The sequence below is a fragment of the Sphaerodactylus townsendi genome, linkage group LG03, assembly GCF_021028975.2.
Source record: "Sphaerodactylus townsendi isolate TG3544 linkage group LG03, MPM_Stown_v2.3, whole genome shotgun sequence".
NCBI lineage: Eukaryota > Metazoa > Chordata > Lepidosauria > Squamata > Sphaerodactylidae > Sphaerodactylus > Sphaerodactylus townsendi.
The window spans coordinates 80,593,212-80,620,308 of record NC_059427.1 but is presented as its reverse complement, the minus strand read 5'-3'; the positions used below and the strand labels follow the sequence as shown (position 1 = coordinate 80,620,308).

At 42.7% G+C, this 27,097-nt stretch overlaps 1 protein-coding gene across 1 annotated transcript in view; it reads right to left on the bottom strand.

Moving 5' to 3' along the window:
* Nucleotides 1-12,630: 12,630 nt before the first annotated feature.
* The window catches only part of ANXA6 (annexin A6), a 58,867-nt gene continuing 44,400 nt past the window's right edge, over nucleotides 12,631-27,097 (bottom strand). Inside the window, exons 13-20 of the mRNA XM_048487367.1 lie at nucleotides 26,890-26,969; nucleotides 25,109-25,162; nucleotides 19,705-19,722; nucleotides 18,130-18,223; nucleotides 17,577-17,672; nucleotides 14,227-14,285; nucleotides 13,386-13,508; nucleotides 12,631-13,013 (exon numbers count right to left, since the gene is read on the bottom strand). Of these exons, the coding sequence (XP_048343324.1) occupies nucleotides 12,954-13,013; nucleotides 13,386-13,508; nucleotides 14,227-14,285; nucleotides 17,577-17,672; nucleotides 18,130-18,223; nucleotides 19,705-19,722; nucleotides 25,109-25,162; nucleotides 26,890-26,969 (584 nt within the window). The 3' untranslated portion in view covers nucleotides 12,631-12,953. The remainder of the gene's footprint in view (nucleotides 13,014-13,385; nucleotides 13,509-14,226; nucleotides 14,286-17,576; nucleotides 17,673-18,129; nucleotides 18,224-19,704; nucleotides 19,723-25,108; nucleotides 25,163-26,889; nucleotides 26,970-27,097) is intronic.

The following is a 27,097-nucleotide window of genomic DNA, read 5'->3' as shown; positions in this document are numbered from 1 at the left end:
ATGGCTACCAATCTTGATCCTCTTTGATCTGAGATTGCAAATGCCTTAACAGACCAGGTGATCGGGAGCAACAGCCGCAGAAGGCCATTGCGTTCACATCCTACATGTGAGCTCCCAAAGGCACCTGGTGGGCCACTGCGAGTAGCAGAGAGCTGGACTAGATGGACTTTGGTCTGATCCAGCTGGCTTGTTCTTATGTTCTTATGTTCTTATGTTCTTATGTTCTTATGTTCTTTTTACTCTGCTGCCACCATAAAAGAGTAGGAACTAGGAGTCTCAAAACTGGCCTCTGGCTGCCAAATATAATAAAGGATCCCACCTCACATTCACTCTTGGTCTGAGGGGAATGTCCTTCAGAGTCCCATATACAAAAATGGAGGGAACTCAACCTGGTTGGGATTCTAGTCTCACAGACAGGCACTTCTCAACCTCTCACACACAAACGCAGGCTGGCACGAAAGTAACTTGAACACAACGAATTAAATTTATTTTAAAAACAAAAGAAAGGCTTCTTAAATGGCTCAGAGAGGTACTAATGCTTGATGGTTTCAGAGAGGTTCTTTTCACTTAAAAGTTACAGAGCTTCAGATATAACTTAGGTTTCTCAGACCTAACACACACTCAGACACATGCAAGTGTCTCTCAGAAATGACTTGGCTTTAATATACTTTACTTTTCCTCACAGACACACCCTTGACTTTATTTCTTCCACTACCTACTGTTTCACACACCCTCAGTCCTGGCCCTGTGAGTTTCAGGCATTACACAGTCTCCCTCACTCACACACACCAAACCCTCTCTACCTAGAGGTTTGGGGGCTTCCCAAACTGGTATGGTACAGGGGCTGGACAGACTCCTAGGTCTGGTCAGTGTCTACTGACAAGCCTCTGGCTGGCGCTTCACTCTGCACCAAAAAGCCAGTGCCTTCCTTCCTCTCACAAGCTTCCTTCTCTTGAGGAGAGTCACTAGAATCCTGCCAGCTATCTGAGCTGGACCAGAATTCCTTTACACCAAGAGACAGAGCGGAGAGACTTCACTCCACAGACTCTGCTCTCAACTGAACACCAGCTGTTCTCTTCAGAACTCCCAACAAAGAACTGACTGACAGGCTCTCTCTGCCTTTCTGTTTATCTATCAGCATTTTAGCACCCCCTTTCCTTTGCCAGGGGCAACAGTGCCTTCCATCGACCAATCACCTGGTTTTTATTTAAATTAGGGCCTGCTGCCTGCTTCACACCAGCCCTTCAGGGTGGGGCAAGTCCGTTACACAGAGCATAAGAATTTTAATTAATAAATAATGGTTATTTTGTTTGAAGTTCCTGTATGCTCATTTTCTTTCCCTGTCTCAGACAGGTACAACCCAATTCTCTGTATGTTTACTCAAAAATAGACCTATGGACTATTTTTAAGTACTGGTAAGTGTCTGGAAAAATACTCAGAGCTACAGTCAGGAAGAATGGGTGGTGACTTGTGCACTTCAAGTTAACTTCTGCCAGGTGTCTGCCATCCTCCACTGCACTGCATAGAAGATTATAGCATTGTATTTTGTGATATAAATCAGAACCACCACCACCTGTAGTGCCAAATAAGTCAAAATGAATTCGAACCCTCTTGTCAGCTTTGTTTATTTTAGTACAAGCAAAGGTAATAAACCTTTGCATTCCCCTTTAAACTCTTACTTCATTGCGGTTAATACAAGTTAAAGCAGGAGTAGTTCATCTGTATTAAATAATATGGCATATATGCATGCTTGGGTTTATTCTATTTATTAATTTTTTTTAATTTACGCAGTGTTTCCTCCCAAATAGAGTCCCCCTGGTGGCAAACGTCAAAACATTGAAAAAATTAAATCTGCTTTTAAAATAAGGTATGTATAAAATATTTAAGCAATTCAATAAAACAATAAGATATACAAACACAACACACCCAGGGGTTGCTGTGCTCCTTACAGCTCATTTCTGTCAAGTTATCAGGGAGGTCCTTCCTTTGTATTTATCTGCCCAGTGTTTGGCACTCAAAAGTACAACAATGCCACTTATGTACCATGTGTTTGGTGCACGATAGGGGTGAATGTCGGTCACAGCAAGATTTCTTGTATAGATGTATTTCCTTTAGCGCTGTGTTCACTTCTAGAACGATTTTAATTTTTGCTTCGCTGCCAGAGCAGGGGGATTTGCCAGTGAGCACAGCTGTGCCCTGGACATCATCTCTCCACCCCTGGCCAGCCTTCCCACTTCCTCGCACCACTTTGCATGCCTTTCCCCTCAACCACCCCCCCCCCCCGCAATGCTTTCAACTCCTTCCTGCTTCTCTAAGTGCACTGATCAAGAGATGGAGAGATCGAACTCTCATATGTATAGTAGGGGTGGGGGATGGGAGAACTCTCCCTCATCTCTGTCTAATGTCTGTGTTCAGTCTCTCCTCCACCAGCACAGCTTCAGCGCAGCTCAGTTTTCAGTTTCCAGGTGCCCTGGAGCCTTCCTCCTCGCCCCCCTCTCCATGCTGCTGGCTCCTTCCTGCTTCTCTAAAATGCACATATTGAGATCCAGAGATCGATCTTTTGATATAAAGTAGCATCAAAGAGGGATTTTTGCAAGGAACAGTACAAGCAAGCATCTTTTTGGCTCTGCCCCACCACCTCCACTCTGCTTCTGCCCTCCCTGATGGCTGAGAGGGCTTTTAAAACTTTATTTCTGGCAAAACTGTTTTAAAACAAGCGTCTCTCTTCTCTTCTCTCCTCTTGCAATGGTGGCAGAGATACATAGAGAGAGAATGTGTTTGCATGTGTGTATAGAGGGGAAGGGAGGGGAAGAGAAAATCAGCTCTGTGCCTTTAAGGTTGTTGATGGGCGGAATTAAGAGAACCTGGAGAGAACAGAGGCCCCTTTGAAACTTGCAAGCAGCTGCAAGGCAGTGGACTGCCGCCTCGCATGTAAACAGAGAAATGCACGAAGAGCCCCCTAAGAGTCCATTGCGCAAACAGGTTTCAGGTCAGTGTTCCATGCATAACGGCCCCAAGTACCTTTCTTCTTTTGCTCCCTGTTTAATTGCGTCTTCTCATGTGGTATTGTCTTCCAAGATCCACCCCCAAAGTATTTCACACCTACCAGAAGATACATTCCACTAAACATTCCCTGTCTTGTTTCAGACTTCTTCCTTGTCTAATGGCATTGCGTATTTTTCTCATAGTTAAATTGCATACGAATCTGTTGTGTCTTCAGAGATTAGCTAGAGTCTTCTGAAGATCCTCCAAAGATGCCAGCCCCAGATGCAAGCAAAACATCAGGAGAGAATGCTGCTAGAACACGGCCATACAGCCTGGAAACCACACAGCACCCCAGTGATTCCGGCCATGAAAGCCTTCGACAGTACATTGGCTAGAGTGTTTGCCTGTGCCTCGGGATATTCACGTTCACTTGTCATTAAGCTCACAGGGTAATCTTAGGCCAGCTATTCTCCTTCTCAGTATAAACCTCTATTTTGAGATTGTTATTGTGAGTTTAAATGAAGGAGGGAAGACCCTTAAGCCAGTGCCATAACTGAGGCTATCCATACATAGCACAACTCACATTCTAGTCCCATGTAAAATGTGAGAATGAGCCCAAGGTCCCTCTGTTACATTCTCAATATCCTGCCAAAAGTGCAGCTGCCAGGACTATGCCAAATATAAAGGAGAAAACAGGCAATTTCACTTTCCTCACCAGTGGTAGAACAAGGTTGAATATGGCAAGTTGACCAGCAGTGTGTCAAGCTCTGTTGACCTCCCCACAATGACTGGACTCTTGGATTCAGACTTTTTTTATTGACAGGAATACCGTGAATGGGATACTAGCAAGCATTTGCTGGAACTGAATTCCCTTCTTCAATCCCACGCTACCCCCTCCCTCAGCATCCCAGGGGAGAAATGCTAGGAACATTCCCAGGCTGTACAAAGTCTCCAGGGCCAAAACAAAGATAAGACCCGGGTGCTGGCGATCTTGAAGGGTGAGAAAAGTTACTATATGCCTAAAAATATATCTATACAAGCATAGGGTTACCAGCACAACAAGCTACAAACTCCCACATTGCTACCTTCTCCAAGCTGACCCCACAGCCAGAGCCAGGAAAGAACTCAAATCTTAACAGGATCTTGACACAATGGAGAGTCTCCAATTCAAACGGTTGTCCAACCTCGCCCTCTTTGTGAACAGAATGTGCTTTTCTTCAAACTGGTACACTTCATTTAATAGAAACCAGAATGTACTAGTTCTCTCAGTTCATCTTGAAATATTGTTTGTGCAGGTGATCTGAACCACAGCCTGACTGGCCCTATTACTCACCTTTCTAACGTATAAAATACACTGACGTTCTTTCACACAAAAGAAGATCACACCAATTAGGTATTAATTACTACCACCAGCATCCCTCCCCATGGAATAAGTGACATCCAGAGGAGACTGGCCATTGAATTACTGGAAAGTTCTCAGTGGAGGGTTGCAGTGGGGCAGGCAGAAGCAAAGCAAAGGAGCTCCACCAGCACTGCAGGAGCTGAGGCCCTCCAGAAGAAGCAACTGTAATTCTTGTCAGCTCATCAAGGGAGAACTGATGCCCATTATCACTACTGTTGACTGGGTCTGAGTTAGGGTTGCCATCCCTAGCCATCCCTGGGGATCATTGGGAGGTGAGGACCGCATAAATTGGCATTCTCAATATTCTAGCACAGCTGTTTTCAAACAGTGCTTGGCAGAGATCTTGGTGCTCTGCGAAGCATCTCCAAGCGCTCCGCAAAGAAACTGGAATAAATGTGACAGATTGTTTTGAGAAAATGTTATTTAAAGGTCCAATTTTTAATGACTTTCAATTGGAAAAATTAAGTTTAGATCAAAATTTAAGCTATTTAGAATTTGAGACATAATTCATGATTTTGCTATATATATGATAAAAAGAACTAACAACTTGAAAAATACAGTTAGATAAAAACAGCCAAGAATGCACATACATGTCTTTGGCATAAAGACAAAGATAGTGTTCCGTAATGAATTTCTCCCCTGAAAAGTGGTCTGTGACTCAAAAAGTTCGAGAATATGTGTTCTAGCAGTTCCCCAAACTCTATGGATTTTACCATCAATTTGGGAAATTCTTAGTATATTCTCTGACATGACATCAATTCCGGATATGAAGCCGGAAGTAAGTCATGGCACTGCATGGTGCTGAGGTTCCCCCCATCACCACCATTTTACTTCCACTATTCCATTGAGCAGGAGCCCAGAGGTTGGGGGTAAGTAACCTGGCCACCCTAGTTTGAGCTGAATGACCCCTGCAGAGATAACACACAACTCTGCAGAGGTTACTCCAGTTGGCTTGTTCCTGAGCCATTTAAATTTCCAGGTCTGCTCCTAGAGGACTCCCTCTCCACTATTCTTTATAAAATTCATTTTAAAAAATGAGATTTCTTCTATATGGCATGAGAGGCTTTTGAGGGGATGACCCAAGCATCAGAAAGAAACCTGTGTAAACAAGTGGGTGCAAAGACAATGCCGAAGGCTTTGTGTAGCTACTGTTGACATCAAAAGTGGGGTGTTGTTATTGTTTTCTTATCCCTTGACTGACTCGGTTTGGTTGTTCTGGTGTGAAAGAAAGCCAATGAAGCAAAATGATGACGCCTTCTGAGCCCAGGGAGGAAGTTTTGGTCAGAGCAGGGGATTTCCAGAACATTGTGATCCCTGATGTGTATGCAAATTGTGCACTCACATTAACCTGGTGCATCTGAAGAGACCCTGAGAATAGCAGAAGACACTGGGGGAACAGGGGACAGAAAGTGACTCAGGAACAAGAAGAAGGGGGGAGGTATATGAAAAGAGAAGACTAGAGGTTCAAGATAGGAAAGGAGAAATGGGAGATTATGAATTAAGGATTATGAATCAAGACTGTTAAAACATGCCCCAATCTTTGGGAAAATGCTTTTTTTAAACAAGTAAAACTTCCCTTTGGAAGCCGCCCTAGTGTTGCTGCAGCTTTTCCTATGTCATACGTACAGATAAATCACAATATCACTATGCCAGTGGCTGTTTTTTAAAAAAACCTCAAGACCCCACCCTCTCCCATGGCATACAGGTAGGGCGAGGCACTGCTATCACCCTTTGAACTGGAAAACTCAGGCCTGGAGGCGTGGATGGGCACACAACATGCCCTTTGTCTCCTCCCGGGTTTGATTCCCAGCTCTGCCGCCTGAGCTGTGGAGGCTTATCTGGGGAATTCAGATTAGCCTGTGCACTCCCACACACGCCAGCTGGGTGACCTTGGGCTAGTCACAGCTTCTCGGAGCTCTCTCAGCCCCACCTACCTCACAGGGTGTTTGTTGTGAGGGGGGAAGGGCAAGGAGATTGTAAGCCCCTTTGAGTCACCTGCAGGAGAGAAAGGGGGGATATAAATCCAAACTCTTCTTCTTCTTCCCACATCATTGCCAAAGGGGAGAAAGGTGAATGTGACAGTACCCTCATGGGTTTGTGGCACCCCATTTAGTTTTTTTGGTAGAATCAACCTTACTGATGCTATCTAAAGAAAATTAATAAACTAGAACTGACTATAGATGGTGTCAAATTGTATTAGGGTTGCTGTCTGCCTGACTTAGAGCTAAGAGTTAACTGTTAATATTTGCATTGGCCTAACTATTTGTATCAGCACCAGGAGATCATGGGATTAGAGCCCAGTGAAAGAAGCCCTTGCACTCACAAGGCCTGGAACCCCTATGTATTTCCAGTAGCAGGCCTGGTCAAACTATCTGGCTGAGACCTCACGGTTCTACATGATAGAGATGGATCTTCCAACCCCAGTCTCCTATGGCAGCAAGAGATAAATGAAGGTCACTGGGCCTATAGCATGATGCCATTTTTAAGAAAAGCCTGAAACTGACATCATGCCCCTTTAGGAATTGCTGGAAATTCTATGGATTTACCCTTAGGGTTTCTGACAATTCCTAGAGAGCATGACATTGTTTCTGGGGTTGCTGAAAGAGGTGCCTCTCGGTCTGCTACTGCTGCTTCTGTAACCTCAAGATTGTAGCTGCAGTGCAACTTGCTGTATATGTGCTGCCCTTCAAAGCTGCTCAGAGTCATCAGTTCAAAATGTGACAACCTATTTCCACAGTACTGGCTGCCTGGGTTTGTTTCGGGGCTCAATTTAAAAAGTTCATTTTCACCTGTAAAGCCCTTCAGGCCTGGAAAACCTTGCGAGGGAAGGACTGTCTTCAAATACACATCCATCTAAGTATACAACATTTAGCCCCTGATTTTGTTGTCTGTTCTGTGTTTTCTAGCCTGTTCTGTGCCTACTCTAACTTTATGGATCAGACTGCCATTTCAAGTTCAGAATGCACCCATCTCTGGCCGATTTCAGAAAGAGCTATGAAAGGGTTTTAGCTAGAAAGACCCTTTTCATAATGATCATATGGGGATTTTTATAGTAGTGCTGAGGTTTTTTTTTAAATTTTTGCCTTGTTTATGGATTTTGATTGCTATGTTTTTAAGTAGCAGGCCTGGTCAAACTATCTTGCTGAGACCTCATGGTTCTACATTTTCATTGCAACTTGTGTGTGTGCATATGCTGCAATGTATTTCAGTGGAGCCCATGGAAGTAATTTGGCATTCCAAGCTCTCATTACCTTCAATGGGCCTTCAATCCTCTTCCATTGTTTCCAATGGGGCAGTGCTTTAACATATCCCTGTCTTTCAAGAGCAAGCAGTATCCAGCACTACAGATCTCCCTTTTTTAATCCGCATGTAGGTTATAAAATTGCTCTTAAATTTGTTGTCTGGCCTGTGGTGGGTAGGGTGGTTTTAAGGTTTCTCTGAGAAACTGCAAAAAGAGCACAATTCACTGGAGGGGCTATGATGTCAGAACAGACTGAGACACACTCTAGAGAATAGCCATTGATGATGTGAACCTGCTTTCCAAGGAAAAATCAATTTATTTGTTGGGGTGGCCGATGCAATAAGCGGGTGCCATTGATTCCCAATACGTGTTGCTCTCCGGGGCAAAGGGCTTCTGCATTAATTGAGGGCAGCAAAGTTGGAGCTGTGGCTTTTGATTTCATTGTGGGAAAAACCGAAAGTGCTATGTGTGGAAAAAGTCTTGGTGAAAGTTTCCTTGGATGGAAGAAGGAGTAGGTGTAAGATAGCCTTTCCTCATCTTACGATGATCCTCTCCTCCCGCCTTGCTGTAATAAGTGCTCCATATTGAGCGTTTAGAATCTTTTTCTTTCATCCTTAAACAAATTGCTTTTGAGGGATGAATGCTAGAAGCCAAGCTAAACTTTCCGAGCAAAGCCCAAGACTCCAAAGCTGATGCACAACATGACATCTAGAAGCTGCTAGCGCCAAAAAGATGAGCAAGACTGGCAGTAGCTGACTCAGGAGGTAATACTTCAGCCATCTGGATGCAACATGTTTGGGGCTGCTTGCTTTTTCCAAATGTTGCAACTTGAGAAACACAATGTTGCTTTTCCTGGAAACTTCTTAAAGCTGCCCACTTGACGAAAGGGTCATGCAACATCGTTGTTGTGTGGCCGATATGAACATCCAGGCTTGAATGGAGCGGCTTTCCTGTACAAACCATTCAGGGTATTATTTTCCCAGCACTTTTCCTTCATTCAATTTTTCTGCTGTCCTTAAAAAGTTGTTTCCTGTTGCCATTCTTTGGTTCCCCCTGCCCCCGCCCCCGCAGAAATAGGAAGGAGGGGAAGGACTAAGGAAAGGCATGCAGCAAAAGAGAAATTACACATCACCATAGCAAAACCTTTTGTTCTGGGCAGACAGATTAAGTCATAAGTATTTTGGATGTGACACATTATGTTTGAGCATCCACACTCTATAACCGTGAAGAACTTATTGCTGCGCTGCCTGGCCCTGGAGCATGAAAGTCAGGTGTTGCTGCTCTCTGATTCATCAATGTCTTGGAATAGATTACTGTAATTCTAGTGGAACTTTTTTTTAGTGCCACAGCAGACAAAATGGCAGAAGATTCATACCTTTAAGCATGGATCTGCCTCAAACACATAGAAAACAGGATGGGAAGGAAGCCATTTCTGATTTCAACAGCAAGAGGTGCCCCATCTTATTTCCCTAAAATCCCCAAGTGCATTTCTCCTGGCAATTCCTGGTAATGCCTCAAGTGAGACCAAGTGGTTGGGCTGGGAGAAGATGGTTAGAATAGAGCTGTTTATTTTTCCCCCAAAATGTAGCATCATTTGTCAATTTTAAATAGCACCTTTCAAACCCAGAACTGCCTCAGGGTATGAATGTATCATGTTGTATAGTATACAAAAGACAGCCCTCACCTTAGAAATGAATATGAAAGGGGACATGCTTAAATCAAAGTTACTGCAACCAGGACAACAAGAAACAGCAATTGCTTATTAGGGAAGAGTTTGAAAGACTAATTGTGATAATAGTTGGGCAATACAAGAAGTTGCTTGGGGAAATTACAGAACCATTTTCCCTGGAAGTATTTCAGAGAAATCAAAGCTAGTTCATGCTTTTCATACACCCCAAGTTCCTTGTTGTTCATTATTCACCAGAATTGTTAAGAGGAAGTTTAACTCTACAGTTCAAATATTGATCTAAGCTCATTCGCAATTGTTCACCAATTTTGATTTTAAAAATTCACTAGATATTATTTGCATATTTAATTATTTGTCCACTTTTTGGGGCTTTTGATACTGTTTTGACTGTATTTGACAGCTGTCATGAAATTATATTTACTCTCCAACATCTGGCAGCAAGTGAGATTTCAGGCTTAACACCTGTCAGAAATCATGACAATCAGATGCCAATACCTTGCAGTGCCCTTAAAATTCAAATGTTAAGAATGCCAAATATAAAACCCTACATTCATACCTGAATCACCAAATTATTAATAATAATTTAATTTGTATGCCGCCCTTCCTCTCACGGGCTCAAGGCTTCTTCCATGTTGCAAGTATGGTTGTGGTGGTAGTGGTGGTGGGGGTAATCCTGCTGTTGCTAAGGGTTGAGTTAAGTAAGAATGTGTTCTTGAGGGGCAATGGGATGTTCAAGTGTTCCCTTTCCAATTACCACCTATACTGCTATTTTTCTAGTGGGTAAGAGAACACAATGAAAATTTCAGATTAGAAATCACAAATTTACATTTGGCTTTCTGCAGTGTAGCCTTTCCTGTGAGGGTTGTAGATCACAATTCAGAACCTTCATCCTTATTTATTAACATTTAAATCCCACAGGGCTCAAATGACTTCTACACCTTGTCTGTAATGTCTCCGTAACTCCAACAGTTGCTATGACTTCCTCTCCCCTCTTGCCTACTGGGCATAAATATTTTCTACTGTTCAGTAGGTGAAAAGGTGGGATTCCATCTGGTTGTCCAGTAACGCTACAGCATACAATGCTTTATTATAAACCTTTGGAATTTACGGCAAAGTGTGTGTAGGGTTTGTTTTTTGTCATGACACAGCTGGCTTATGGTAACCCTGTAAGGTTTTTAAGGCAAGAGACATTTAGAGGTACCCACTGCCTCCATGCCATTGGCTGCCTCAGTGTCACAACCCTGATTTTCCTTGGAAGTCTCCCATCTAAAGACTAGCCAGGGTCAGGGCTGAGTGTGTGTGACTGGCACAAAGTCACCCAGCAAGCTTCCATGGCACCAGTGTGGGATTTGCATCTGTGTTTTCCCAAGCCAATTGGCCATGCTGACAGAGGCTGATGGGAATTGTAGTTCCTGAACATCTGGAGAGCCGCAGGTTCCCTACCCCTGCCCTAACCATTACACCACACTGGCTCTCTAATAAATCTACAGTGAAGTCCTTTGTAGAGTTACTTGACTCTCAGTTCCTGGACTTCACTGTGCTCAAACCGGAATAATTCTGGAATTAATTGAACTATAAGGTTTTTCCCACACCAAAGACCTTTTGCAAATATTAGAATCTTTCCCCTTGTATCTTTGCATTTTCATTAGCAACATGTCTGAAATATCTTGACACCCAAGCCTAAATTAAAAGACAAACAATAAAACCAGAAACAAACCAGGATTTTCTCAGGGGAAAATTTTGAGTGAGTGAATGAAGACAGTGATATCCTATAGTTCCTGGAAGGTGACAATATGAGGGATTCCCTAACTGGCTTATGGCCAAAATAAACACACAGCAAATAGCTCACAACTCTTTGCCTTGGCTCCACCTAGCTTCAGAAATTCCCATGTATTTACTTTTGATTAAGTAACCTGAAAATCATGATTATCCTACAACTGTGCAGAGGTGTGGCCACAGTTGGAGTTAATTCCTCAACAGTGACTTGCTTGAGGGAGCTACACTTATGCAAGCAGATGCCTATCAGTATATTTTATAATGCTGCCACAGAAGCCTCCACACAAATATGCCCAAGCAACTTTGAACATATGAAGCTGCCTTATACTGAATCAATATCTCAAGGTCAGTACTGTTTACTCAGACAGGTTGCAGCTCTCCCGGATTTTAGAGAGAGGTCTTTCACAACTATATAGTCCTTATGGCAACAGGCCTAGGGTGGTGAGTAAGAGTTCTGTCACTATTATTCTTATTTTAATCATAGGGAAACACAGGCAGTGACTTTCCCAAGATCACCTCAGTAAAATACCATGGGGAAATACTCCGATCTAAGGTCCAAATTAAATGCATTATCCAAGTGGGCCATAGTAGCACATAAGGGGCAGCATGGATCATAATTTTTAAGAGGCTCTACACAAAGCAGTCAAACAGAGGATTTAGTAATGGATCACAAGTGGAAAGTTTCAAGATGTAATTTTGGCTCTGAAAAATACAATGATGGGATTGAAGGCTGAATCCCCCAGTAATTATAAGGCAGACACAATCTCTTCTCTCTTGCTACCACAGATTTTTTTTTGGGGGGGAGGTATCATCTCACATTCAGAGGCATCTTCCTGTGAGGTAAATATGATACAAAGGAAAATTGGAAAGAGCAGACAATTGCAAGTAAAAGCTTAATTTAAATGAGATACTAGGTGCACATAATGTACTTCCTTGTGTCATATTTCACATGGTCTGGCATCACATTTAAAGGGTTCTCAACTAATGCCTCAATTTGTATACACGCTTGTAGTATTTACATGCTCGTGCTGAGGGATCAAAGGAAAGGCCCACTGGTAGGCAAATCCTACTCATGTATGGGCCAATGCAAAGCTGAAAAACTGTTATTTACATTACTGCCAATCTTGCTCCTCCCTCACAAAGAAGATGTCACGCTCAGCTGAAAAAGCATTCAGAACCCATGACACTTTCTGAGTTTCGATCAGTGGCATAGTGCCAATAGGGTGGGGCAGTGGGGCGCGCTGGCAGAGCAGTGGTGGAGGTGGGGCGGTGGCACAGCAGGGACGCAGGAGGCGTGCGTGCTCCAGGCGCAGTTTCCCCTCGCTCCACCCCTGGTTCCAATAAAGCCCAGTGCAAGGTCAGAAATAAGCCCATGCTTATCTCCTGCTTTTTGCTGGGCCAAGCAGCCAGATGATTGACATGAGTAGCCATATTGCTAGATTCTTAAGATAACACTGGAATGGCTAATGTCCAACATACCATTTCAATCAGACTTAAGCATTTCCATGGGTTCCCACTGAAAAGAAACAGACTACAAAATGGCCAGCAATATTGATATTTTATTTCTTTGGTTTAAAGTACCCAATATCAGTGTAACTTGGTAGGACATGTGCACACTACTCAGTTTTGCACCAGTTCAGACAATATTTCCCCATCCATAGGACTGAGCAACCAACCCTTGTGGTCTTAACTGCTTGCACTGTAAATCTCTTCTGTGACGCATTGTTTTCTAGCACAAAATGAATCTTCTCAGTGGCTCTAAAACATCCATTAAAGCTCCTAAAACCCGCAGTGACATCTAGACTGTGAAAGTGACAATGGCTCAGACACAAGGACAGGCTTCTATAGCAGTCTCTGACTGCTTAATCTTCTCCCCCACAGATGGCCAGCAAAGCTTTGCGGTAATCTCCTGAAGTGTCTTTCTGAAAGAGGAAAACAAACAGCCAATATGAAAAAAGGAGTTTCCTGCCAGAGATCGGCCCTTAGGATAAAGTGCAGAGTCTTTAAGGAGTGCGTTCGTAGCAAAATATGATGTATTTCCCATTCATCTTAACAGGCAGATGAATCTGAGCCCTACCACGACTGCACATTGTACCTCTTTCTGAACCCTTGCAAACAGAAATTGTGTGACATGCCTGGATTTGAACATCTGCTAGGTGAAGAACCTGTGCGAATGGGCTGCCACAAACACACCATGCACTAACATGCACACCCTCAGCCAAACCAAGAAGTTAACCTAGTTTTGGAGGCAGAAACAGGCTATTTGTGTTTTTGCAGGCTGCCACCCTCATTACCTCCATCATGTGGTAGAGGGATTTGTCAAATAGGTCCCAAAATTCACGTCGGATGTTCAAAAGATCGATTTCGCTTCTCGAGACAATGATCCTGATGAGGGTTCTGTCGTCTGTGCCAGCACCCTTGTGTGGTTAAGAAAACAGTTAAAACAAAGCAGGAAACGGTGGGATTTCCCCTTGCCTTGCCATTAGCAAAATATTTTGAAGAGCTGGAGACAAGCACTGACACTCAAGACTAGGGTTCTTTTTTTTACACAGAGACATTGGGGAGATGACTGGATGGGAATAGCTCTGCCAATTTTTATAAAGAGATCTTCCTTCTGAGTCAGTGCTGGAGACCTGCCAGTGATGTGCTAGAGACATGTTTCAGTTCACTGCTGCTCCCCCTGTCAGCTTTTCTGTCTGGGACAGCAGAAAGATGCAAGAGACTCGGCGTGGTATAAGATCTGGGGACCCAGGTTCAAATTCCAACTCTGCCATGGAAGCTTGCTTGGTGACCTTGGGCTTAGGCTCAGTCTAGCCTACCTCATAGGGACATTGTGAAGATAAAATGGAGAAAAGAATTATATCAGTTGCTTTGGATCTCCATTGGGCAGAAAGGTAGGTATAAATAAAATAAGTCTTGCTATACCTGTCTTTTTGACAAGTTCACCAAAATCATTCCTTTTAAATAGCATCTCACTGGAGCTAGCTGGCAGGTATATGCTTTCCCATTCTTAGGTAAATCCAAAGGATAAATTTACTACTACAACCTCTCTGAAAAGCAATCAATTCAGTCTACAATCTGCCTACTTTTCCTCCCTCCCTGGGGTGCTAACTGCAAAAAAAGAACACTGGTTACCTTCATGGACTTATACAGCTTGTCCGCAAAGAAAGCCTGCTTGTTCTTGACACTGCGCACTGGCAATAGAGAGGGAGACAAAAGAACACAACATGCAAATGTTAGTAGGAGCAGGTCAAGAGCGGAAGCTGGACTGGTCAAGTCTCCCCCTTAACAACATTTTTAAAGAACAAAATTATATCAGGTCGTGTTAGCGTGTGCAAGGAAGTAAAGGAAGGGAAGTAAGAAGGGAAAGACAAAGGGCTTTTCCATGTGCTCAACTTATCATGGGGTTTCTTAGCAGTTAATTCCCTTCGGAATCATGTTGGGTAAAGTCATTGCACATGTCTGCCCACCCTCAGAATTATTTCAGTCCTGGTGTCCGTTCCTTCGTTCTACACTTTCCAAAATAATCAGAAATACACAGTGAGAGTGCTATTGTCTTCGGTGGCATCACAGCACAAACCCTCCCCTCCCTTTAAAGTTTTTTGCACATTTGCTATAGCAATATAGTGACTGATGCTACAAGACCTGCCCTCTTCCCCCTTTGTATTAGCTCACAGGTGTCAAACTCGCGCCCCTCCAGATGTTATGGACTACAATTCCCATCATCCCCTGCCAGCATTATGCTGGCAGGGGATTATGGGAACTGTAGTCCATAACATCTGGAGAGCTGCGAGTTTGACGCCTATGTTAACATTAAGCTGATTGGACAGAAGTCCTCCCACCCTTTTGAGTCTGAATGTATGGTGCAGGGATATAGGATTGGCTTGATTTTTTAAAAAATAGTTCCCTGGCAGGACAATTCTTGGCTTTGTTGACTTCTTCTGATAGCCACTTTGAGACCAAAGAATCTCCAGTTTTAGAAGTTGTACTCAGAAATGGAGCTTCTTAGCATCTTAGAAAAGATTTTTCTCCAATGTTCAAAGTTAGGCAAATCCAAAGGATAATTTAATCACTCCAGCCTCTCTGAAAAGCAATTGGAAAGGGAAGTGTTTGTAACGAATAGTTGAGTTCACGCCCAGCTGGCTGAAGGGTTCTCACAAGACGATTTTCTGATCAGTGGTAGGTTGATGCATGGGGAAGAATGGCCATTTCCCTCCAAAGAATAGCAGAAAGGGATGGAAAACTTATGGAAACAAAATGGTTTCTGTGTATGAGTGAGAATCACCATTAGACAACACTAAATTCTAAGCAATATTAATTAATAAAACAAACCCCTGGAGGAAAACTGCTTACAAACTTCAGAACTTTGAAGACAACAGGATGGAATGAGGCTGATATATTTATACTTTAACCCACTCTCTAAGGAACAAAAGCAATCACAGACCAGATGCAAGAAAAGAAAGCTACTTGTGCATTGTCTGATTGCTTCACCTCCTCTAAGGAAAAAAACTATCAAATAACTGCACAATTCCGACAATGACTATAGAAAAACAGAACAATATAGGGGTGGTTGAGACAGCTACGTCTTGAAGGTGCAACTTCTCTCACTAGGGCTGCCAGCTCTGGGTTGGGACATTTGTGGTGCTTTGGGAAAATAGACAGACGAGCTCACTGCAGCGAATAACTAAAAAGCAGTAAATAAAGAAGCCACATCCAAATCTGGAATGGGCAACGCTAATGGGTTGAGGCTGCTGCCGCTGCCTCCTGCTGGCCTTAGAGAAATTCCCTTTGTAAAATGCATTGTGAAGATAAAGGGCAGGCAGGGAAGCTTGTAGAGAGGCAACACCCTCACTCCAGCCAATAAGAACAAAGGTCAGTGGTGAATTCGAGGGCTAAACGTCCATTACAAAGTGAACTAAATCTTAGCTAACTCACTGATACTCAGATCCTCTCCAGCAACTTACTCTGCCTTAGCTTTAATAGAGATTTACCAACTATATGACTGGCAAGCTGCTATGCAACGTGGAACCCAGATACCAAGCAAAGCAACTGGCAGCATGAAGAGGATATTGCAAGTTTCATTAAAAATGAGTAACTTGCTAGCTCTCTTGGTTGTGCAGAAATGAACAGGACTGCCTGTACCCTGTAGACCACCCTTTATTTCCCACTATTTCCCATAGTAACATGTACATATTTATTATTTATTTTCATTATTTATAGCCTGCCTTTCTAACTTGCACTCAAGGAGGATTATACAAAGTGAGTCAATTTAATCAACACGATGGAGTATTCAGTGAACAATACAATAGAATTAAAGTTGCAGGACCAATCAGAAGTCTAAAAACAGAACTGAATAAAAGTACAAACAATAAATGACATATTAAATGATGCAAAAATTACATACTAGGTTCCAAGTTTCAGTAAGCTAAACACACAATGGTATAGACCACAGTCCCGAATGGTGAATCTAAGTACTGGTAACTCTGTGAATCATTCAGTACAGTGTAATTCTATTGCTTGCGCAGAAAAGTCCTCTTGAATAATTCCATTTTTGTACAGTTCGCAGAAAGCCAGGAGAGAGGGAACCTTCCTGCTTTTACCCATTTGCATGTTGGGACCTGCAGAAGACATTGTAGCTTGTGCATTCAGAGAAGGGACCACTACTCTGTGGCAGTCTGCGTACAAAAAGTCCAGATTCAATCCCTGGTATTTCCAGTAAAAGATCTGAGGTGGGAGCCATTAGAAAGACCTCCCTCTGCCTTAAGCCCAGACAACCACTGCCAACCAGAGTACACAGAATTGAACTCAATAAGCCAATGGTCTGACTTTGCTCAAGACATGTTTATTTGTATTCCTCTATTCTCTCTCATGTTATTTCCATGCCACAAAATGGTGAAATTCTGTGAAAATAATAGTCCATATCCAGGATGTTGTGGGTTTTCTGATTTGTAAGGCCGTGTTTCAGTGTTAAGATCAGCTTTGATGTGGTCTCTCTATTCACCAAGGTCCCCATAGCAAAACACCATCCCATTCATCAACCAGATTTTCTCTAAGGACATCACAGCCCTGTTTCAACATTGCCTTACTACAAGCTACTTCCAATGGGATAATGAGTTCTATGAACAGAGAGATGGGATAGCCATGGGCAGCCCCCTTAGCCCTGTAAGAGCAAATTTTTACATGGAACACTTTGAAAACAAGTCCTGGAAACTAGGGGTGGAACAAGGGAAAACTGCACCCACAACATCCTACTGATTCCGGCTGTGAAAGCTTTCATACAATAGTCCATATCTTTTGTAAAAGAAATGAAATTAGGTCCACTATAATTCTGCTACCACAAATCTGATATAAAACTTATATAGATAATTCTGCTTCCACAAATTTGATTTGGTTTGACTGCTAACCTTACTACTGAAACAAGTTCAGTGTGACAAAGTGTACTGAAATCCATATATAAGGGAACCACAAGCTTCTTGTCAGCTCACCAATGGCTAAAAAGGCATCCCTCACATCTCCAGACATCCGCTTGTTGATGGCATGCGCTACGTCGTGATTGGTCATCTTAATGAACTCTTGGAAGACTAGAGGGTTCAAAAGCACAGGATAAGAAATCAGAATTTCTAGCTATGCATCATGGAAAATTAAACCTAAACAGTAAGCCTGGGATGATAGTAGCTTCCACTGAACCTCAGAATTGGCATTAATACCCATGAACCAACTTGTCTGAGAAGTATGTTCAAGGAAGAAACGAGAAACACCAAAGGGAAGCATCAGAGATCAGAACATGCCACAGAAATAGGTCATTAACATTTCCAAGGTCAGGTGCAGCTGACAAAATGAACTTCCTGACCCTGAATTCCAATAGGGTGAGCTGGACATCGTGAACTACAGGAGAGTTTCCATTTTCTTGTAGCAAGGAGGCTACATCAGTAGCTCCTTCTATTCAAGGCCCGTGGGGGATGATGCCAAGACATCTAGCCAATGAATTCGTCAGCAGCCAAAGGTTCTGTCACCACTGATAAACACGCTTCTCCTTACCCTTCCTGAGCTGTGGGTAGCTCTGTGTGCACAAAATGCTCAGGAAGCGTGTCTCCAAGGATGTTGAGTCGTCACTGGAAACATCAGCTAATTTCTACAAAACCAAAAAAAAAATTATGTGGATATGGAAGAAGAAGAAGAGTTTGGATTTATACTTTGCTTTTCTCTACCTTAAGGAGTTTCAAAGTAGCTTGCAAACTCCTTCTCTTCTTCTCTCCACAAAAGACACCTTGTGAGGCCGGTGGGGCAGAGAGTTCTGAGAGAACCATGATTAGCCCAAGAAGGTCACCCAGCAGGCTTCATGTTTAGGAGCAGGGAAACAAATCCAGTTCACTAGATAAGAGTCCACCACTCATGTGAAGGAATGGGAAATCAAACCTGGTTCTCCAGATTAGAGTCCATCACTCTTAACCACTACACCATGCTAGCTGATACAGCTTCTTGTAGGATTAAGAATGTGGCTTCTTGCTGGATTAAGTACAATCCTTTGAGAAGCCATGGACAGAAAACCGCTTGTATTTATTCATATGTTTAAGAAGCTAAGGTAGACCTATCCACATCCACCACGTTTGAAAAGTGCATTCTTTTTTCCTATATGGCATTTAAGATAGTGAAAAGTTCACTCCGAGCTTTTCATTTATGTCACAGTTTCATCCCACCTTTCACCCAAGGACCTTTTTTGCCCTCACAACAATAATTTGAAGTAGGTTAGTCTGAGCAAGAGTGAATGACCTAAGGTCACTCAGTGAGCTTCATGGCTGAAAAGTAACGTGAACCCGGGTCTCTCATGTCCTAGCCAGACACTCCAATTACTATACCATGAAAGAAGTCTGGTGATAGAGCACAGCAGAGCTCTCTTTGCCTCCTTCCCAAGTCCAAATCACCCTCTAAAACCAGAAGATACTGATCTAGTGAAATATCTGGTATCTTGGCTAACACCAAGACAATATGCCAAATGTCCTCAGCACAATCCACCCACATCAAATTACAAACTCCCAGAAATGGATACTGGCTGTATCCCCAAGATGTCATCTTCTCCTTCAACACATTCGCTGCCATCTCCATGGCAGCCACACAAGGGAAAACCTGGAGAACTTAGTTGCAGAGAACAGGCTGGACTGGAGGAGGGTGGCATCCTCTTATACCACCAGCAGAGGAACCAAGAGAAGAGGGTTAGCCATTGTAGGTTGGTCAGTTAACTAGCAGTGAGCACTATTAAAGTACACTAAAAAACAGGTAATGATGTGCTGAAGGATCTTAATCTAGTTCAATCTCAGGTTCCTCCACTCTGGGATGAAATACCCAGTGGTCATACTAGGTTAAAACAGTTTCATGAGTTTAATCCAAGCACCTCCAGGCATCTTGTTCTTAACTGGGGAAAGGGCTTATATAGGAATGACTTGATGTCTACACCCATATACAAGACCGTACAAAGTAATCAAGTGCGACGTGGAGGTGAAACCACATCTTAAGTATTTAAAAAAAACTATAAGATAGCTTGGTTCTATTTTGCATTGAAAAATCTGTTTTGAAATATACGAAGAAGTACAAAAGAAAAAAATGACAGGCACTCACCAGGGTTTCAGCAACAACCTGACAGCAGAGAGAAAGAGAGAGAGAGAGAGGGGGAGAGGGAGAGGAAGGCAACAGGGTCAGAGATGGTGCCACAAAAACTGTCCTGGCATTTTGTAAATCAGTAGTTCTCAACCTGGGGGTCGGGACCCCTTTGGGGGTCGAACGACCCATTCACAGGGGTCGCCTAAGACTCTCTGCATCAGTGTTCTCCATCTGTAAAATGGATAAATATTAGGGTTGGGGGTCACCACAACACGAGGAACTGTATTAAAGGGTCGCGGCATTAGGAAGGTTGAGAACAACTGTTGTAAATCAAATTGGGTCAAAGAGATATCCCAATTAGATACTGACCTTCGCACAGGATACTGAACAGTGGCGGGGGAAGTGGGTGTCTCTCATATTTTTTATTCAAAGTCCCAAAATTTTGTATGGTCTTTCAGTGGATATTTAAATATATCTAATTAAACTGTTTAGACAAAGACCCTTAATTTTTAGTTTAGATATCATTCAGTACTAAAGCAGGAAATTAAGCTAATGTGACAGGTCACCATAGTGGGGCATCAGCTTACAGCCCAATGGGGAACCAGCTGCTGGCCAGATACTTTTGATCTCTCTCCTTCCACTAGGAAATTAAGATCCTCCCAAGGGACTTAGATCTTCTCCATTTCCTGCTAGGAGAAAAAGTGCAACTCTTTCCCATTCCTTTTAACCTCACCTGAACAGATGAGGCTTAAAGGAGAATGAATTATTGCCACTCCCTCTTCCAGGAAGGGATGCGCCTGCAAACATTTGCTGAAGCTATTTAGTTAGTCAGAGGGGGAATGGAAAGACCTCTTGTCCAGGATCATTTCCAAGCTTCAAGTGACCATGACAAAACAAAACCAAGCATTATTCTTCTGATAACTGGCCCATATGTGGAGAAGCTGGGAATGCAGAATAACATAAAATGTGAGCATAAGGCACCTGTGGAGGTGAATCTTCTCCACTGTCTGCAACTAGCTCCCAAAAGCCAACTGATGCTGAGCTTCATAGACTAAATGTATACACTGAGACCTTCATAGACAAAATGTACGCCACTGAGAAGTGGCAATGAAGAAAAGGGATTGAGCCAAATCACCCCTTCCCTTTGTGCTAGCAAAAGAAGCTAGGGTGAGCAATTCTCTGTTGACTACCACAACTGGAGATGTGGGTTCTACAGTCATCTGTCTACAATACAGCAGGGGAGCCACCAGACTCTGTTTCTCTCACTCTCTCTCCCCCTGCCTCCAGGCAGATGAAGCAGCAATGAAGCACAACCTGTTCAACACATGCATAACCATGCACAAGCACTCTGACTTCCCCCACCATATCAACATAATGTTAACTGTATCTCCAGACAGAGTTATCTTACCTGGACATTTATACACAAATTTATGTTTTTCCTCACGAGACCATATCACTTAGCCTGCATGTATTCTTAAAGCGTTCCTTCTATTGGATTTCAAAAATACTTTCTCTCAGTTATGCCAAAGGCTGTAACTCTCTGAGAATGTATATTTAGTTCACATTAAGACACCTTTAATACGCATCATGCAGTTGGGGTTAATGCAATTTTGTTTAAATCCCTATATTGAGTTTCCAGATTGATATGGAAAGAAAGTTACAACTGAGAAAAAAGGTTCTTTCTGAATCCAAGCCTTACAGCAGCTGGGGCAAAACTGATTTCAACCGATTTTCATTGAAGTGAAATAAGAAAGGGTGCCATGTAGTCCAGTCATACCAACCACCAAGTATTCTCTACTGTGGAAAGCTGTTCTAAACTAGGGGGGAATCTGTCACAGAACACCACGGCTTTTCGTACCTGTAGAATACTGAGGGCAAGTCAATTGCAACAGAATACTGAGCAGCCTCCCTTCAATCGGTACTGACCAAGCCCACTTTCCATTCCACAAGTTTTCCCTTCCCCTTGCACAAAACCTTGGAAGTTTTGCCCAGGGAGCTGCCAGAATTTTTACCTTGTAAATAGGTGGCATGTCAGACCCAATTTGGACTGGGACAGTGGAAGAGAATTTTAACCCTTTTCCTCCTACCCCATTTTCCTGACCTGAAGTGAATTTTGGGGGAAGCGAGCTGCCCAAATAGGGCATATTGTTTGTCAAGACACATATTTGTCCAATGAGGCAAACTAAAATCCTACTGTGTAACTTCAAGTTAGAAAAACAGCGCAGCGGAAAGGATGGAACTTAATCCAGCCTCCTTACAAACCATGGCTCTGATCAGGGTTCTGGTCATGAACACTGGGTATTTAAAAGGAAAAAAATATGCTGAGGGCTCCACAAATAAGAATCACATCATTTCATCTGACTTAGTCCTTGACACAATGAATACAGAAGGTCTCTGTTGGCCTTCAAATAAAAATTACAGCCATGATCAGCCTGTAGCAGAAGTCAAGGCTGCATGTGGAGGGCAGCAGGAATGTAATCTTTCTACACTTGTGTGGTTTAAACCAGGGCCCCTGTGCTGCTAGTCCTAGAAAGAAAGAAAGAGAGAGAGAAAGAAAGAAAGAGAGAGAGAGAGAGAGAGAGAGAAAGAAAGAAAGAAAGAAAGAGAGAGAGAGAGAGAAAGAGAGAGAGAGAAATAAATAAATAAATGCAGTTCTCTTTTGTCACCCATTCTCCTTGAAGGCTTGTCATAGCACAGGGAGCCAGGTTTTGATCTGCAGAACTGTGCAGAAGTGAGATCCCCTTTACTTCCCCATCACATCCTGCTCTAACAGCCATAATTGAGCTTCAAAAATCTGTTAAAGGATCTCCCAGCAACTTTCTGCTCTCAGACTTAGCCAAGCAGGAGGCAAAATTGGATCACCAGCCATCACTTCTCCCATGTTGGTGGTTAACAGCATTTAGGCTAAATAAAGGATTTAGGGAAGAAAAGTGGCAAAGGGAGACGTGCATTCTTTTCACTATTTGCCTCAGAAGAACTTTAGCCTTCCCTTCTAGAGCTTCATAGATATATTTGTGTATGACGCCGGAAAATAATGGGGACAACTGAGCATCAATCAAATTCCTTCTTCCATAGTCTGCCCTAATTTTTATAAAGTGCTATCAGGGCTCTTTTGGACATATTTGTCCATCATGTGTCTTTACAGATTCAAAAGAATCAGTTTACAAAGCTTTCATGTTGCTGTTTCAAAACTTTCCTTGTCTGTTTGGGGGGGGGGGGGAATCCCTGCAAGTAGATAAATGATATTTAAGGAAAATGTTCAGTCTATCCTTTTCTTTGACAAATTTTTCATCTCTGTGCAGGAAATGACAAAGCACTGACAGCTAGTGGGGTATAAAGTTACCATGTTGGTCTGTGACCAGGAAGTCCCAAGTACAAAATCCTTATGAGTGCAGAAGCTCATTAAGTGACTTCAGTCAATCCTACCTCACAAGATTGTTATAAGGATTAAATGCTGGGGAAGAACCACCTATGCTGCCCTAACCTCCTTAGAGAAAGGGTGGGATGAAACTGATCATGAAACAGCTAAGTGGCTAACACTCAAATATGCAACCTCCCACTTTTAGCTGGGTGTGGGGCAGGTTGGGAAAAGTCTTGCCATTTCCTTCTGCTTAACTGGCCAAAAGCCCAGTTAAGCAAACACAGATTTGCTTGCTTGTTAAGAGAGTACTTGATCATAAACTGCTTTGGCCCTTGACTCAGAACACTGTGGGTACATATGCAAAATGTACTCATCAAAAACAATTCCTATCTTATAACTAAGGCCAAGTATTCAATATAACCAGGTGTAAAATGTACCAGAACAGATGAACCTGAGGTAATTTCCTCCATCTTTTTCTAGGCTACTCTAAGATCCTTTCCACACTGGTTATCTGTCCTGTATTCAATGCTTTTGGGGAAGCAGACACCCACCCCCCACCCCCCGCTTCTCCACAGCACCAGGGTACATTTATGCACCTTCTGGGTTTTCCCCAGCTTTTTTCTCCAATCATTCTCAAACTTGTTTGCTCCACAGTTTTGGGAAAGATCCAAAAAATGCCTACATGGCTATTGTGTGTAGGAAAAATTTGGATTTCCCTGCTTTGCTGTTATGGCAGCCATTTTCCTAATCCTGTCCCTGCAGTGTCCTCCCTCTGCCTCAGGAATGGGTCATTTTGTTAAAACCAGCACTACAATGTCATTATATCAATGCAATATTGCATCTATCAGTTTCTCTGAATTCCTAGCTTTCATTAGAAAGGAAAGGCTCTAGCTTCTTCAATTTCAGAAATATAAGCAGAAAGGCATATTCCTACAGTGGGAATCTTGCTTTAAAAAAGTTTGGTATTCAGAGAACCTGGTACACAGGCTGGTATATTATTCTAGTGCTGATTTTTTAAAAGTGCAAAAGCCTTGGTGACTCAGGAGAGGGGTTGGCTGCTGCTGGGGTACTGGGGCAGAGAAACTGAGAGAAAACCTGCCATGGGAAAGCCCTGTTACTGCTGCACTTTATCAGCACCTATGCAAGCAATGGGGAAACCACACAAGCCCTCCCTGTTTGGAAAGCACCTAAGAGCCAAACTAGATGCTCCATTTCTTCTTTAAAAGGTTTCCTGGACTTCAGTCTCTAATTCTGCAGCCACAGAGGGCCAGCGAGAGCATTATTTCCCTCTTCTGGGGCAGCCTAAAAGAGAAAAAAATAACTCTCCCAGTGCTGTTTTTGATCAGGAAAAGACACAGAGGGGAGGACAAGAATGCCTCCTTCTTCCACCATATAGTTCCCAGATCACTCGGGCTCAGCATTATTTTTAAACAGACAATCTGTGCAGTTGTTCTGCAGGTGTCAGTAGAGATTGCTGAGTCCAGGGAAATGGGACTCAATTTTTTTAAAAAATGTGACATCTAGTTTGGCTCTAAGAGAAATAGTGAATGACAGATAATCTTGGTTGCATAAATTCCTGCTAAGTGAAGGCCCTATTTTCAGATGATCAAAGGGATTGCTTGAAATCCATTTTCAGAGTGCTAATAATCCAGACAGCTAAGCAGAGTAGACACGAGCAACACAGCTGCCACTGTGCTATAACAGTGACAGCAGCACCAAACTGCTGCAACTGGGAATATTTGGGCCTATGCGGAAAAGTGGACTCTTTCAGAAGTTTCAGGGTTGACAACTCTTCATTCAAGTGCTTGAAATATTGTGATTAACTTTTGTAAACCAAATATTTACCCTGAAAATATGGCACTGAAACCTATTTGTTTTATTATAAATATGATAAAATGTGTGACTCACATTCATGCAAGTTAGTTTTTAATGGAGTGTGGGAAATCAAGTTTTAAGACAGGCAAGTTTTCCATTCTCAGCCACTGAAGCAAAAGCAGTAAGAGATCATGATCCTTGCTTTATTGTGGATGTTCAGGGCACATGTAAATACTCCCTTCTCACCTTGGCATCCTCATGAGCTTTTGCAAGGTCCACTCCTCCCTCATCACGGTTGCCCTTTAAGGTTTAAGGTTGAAAGCAGTTAATAAAAATACAAAACAGATCAGCATCAGATCTATATGTACAAAGGTCAAAAACACATGGAATTAAGAGGGCAGACAGTAATGTGAATAGCTTCTGGATAATGTCCCAAGTCTATTACTTCTCTCTTCCCTTACCAAGTCTCAAACAGTTGCTATTCCATTAGGCTGCTGAGGCAGACAGAAGTGGGGAACAGACTTCTTCAAATCCACCACAGGTAAACAGTACTCATTGTCTGGGGAATAATTTTAATTACTCTAACCAGTCCATAAGAGATGACTGTCCACACCTCCTCTGCCATCACATCGATCTGCAGAAATCAGTTTCTCCACAGCGAATTTTTAGCCTCGGTGATCATAAAGTGTCAAGCAATTCCCCCCCCCCCCCCATACTGCTTTGTAAAAGTGTACTGACCACCCAACTGTTCCAAAAATAGCTAGGGAGCAACTAGGGAGTCTGCCATATGTATGTTTATAAATGTTACTAATACAATGCTAGGGGAGATACTGCAGATAAACACAATTCGAAAAGGGCCCAGATGCTAAAAGCTCAATCCCACAAAGGTAACTGACTAGTCCAGCAAAAGGCAGGAGAGAAAAGAAACGAGTCTTCACAAATACAGGAAGATTAAATGTGATGGACATCAGAGCAAATAAGGAAGCAGTAAAAAGAGAGAAGAACTGAGGGGAATTCTAATGTTCTATTTTCTCCAGGGACGCCCCTGGTCAGGTGGATGTTTTTGTTTGTAAGTTTCATACTTCCCAGATGTAAGCAGGCCTGATTCTGTACAGAATTGCAATGCATGGAGAGAGGATGCTTAGACTTCTACACCCAAGCTGTTTTGCTGCCCTGAAACAGCCCCAAAAGGATGTTATTTGCCTCATCATGAAAACATAATATGCAGCTCATGTGCAACCACCAATTAAGCTAACAGCAACCCTCACTCCCCAGTCTATTTCGGATCTGAAAAAGAGTGCAGGGGAAAGTCTAATCCTAGTCTCTTCATGCACTACAGTTGTGATCCAAATTGGGCCTGCATGCACCTTGGGCAGCAAAGAGCTTCAGAACAGATCTCTAGCCAACCAGAGGACATCCTCAGGAAAAATACAGTAATTAGGCCTTATCACTGCAAGACTTCAGGATTACAATCCTGAAATTGGGTCACTGGCTTTTAATGTAATGGAATATTAGGACATATTATGTTACTATTTTTCTACTGGAGCAACTACTTTTTTCCACCTACCTCTTCAATATGATTCTCTTTATGGGGAGTGATGCAGACACTATGGCCACCGAATGACTGGTGTATCCATTCCAACCCCATGATGACTGCTACCATGTTGCAAGCAGTTTGGATGTGATACAATGACTGGGTTATTTTCTCTATTTCACACAGTCCTCCAAAAGGTGGTGATGCAGGCAGAGGTAATGCAATTTAAAGCAGCCCTAAGAATCCCTGCACGGCTGCCAGATTTTTTCTCTCCTATCAGATCCCTTGTGTCTGTAAGGCTAGGCAAATGCTGCTTCTTTAAGGCTAGGCAAATTTTGTGTCTTTCAACAGTTCAGCTGCTAAATTTTTGCCTGACATGCCACTGTCAAATACTTTGCAGAAGGAAAGAAGGTAGTACTATCTTAACAAGGTGACTATAATATCTGCATTCGTCTTTAGGTGAGGAGAAGGACACCAGATAATGAGTCCTTACCAGAGCCAGAGAGATCAGGATCCTTTTGAAATGTCCTGAAGTATCAGAACTCAGTGCATCTTCCAAAGACTTATGGTAAGCTAAGATGAAAAGAGATATAAATGAAACACCAGAAATATACATCTCAGTACAGGTCCTTATTTTCACCCACATGGCCCAAATGACTCTTAGTGCTTCCAACCTACAACAAAATCAGTAGTCAGACATT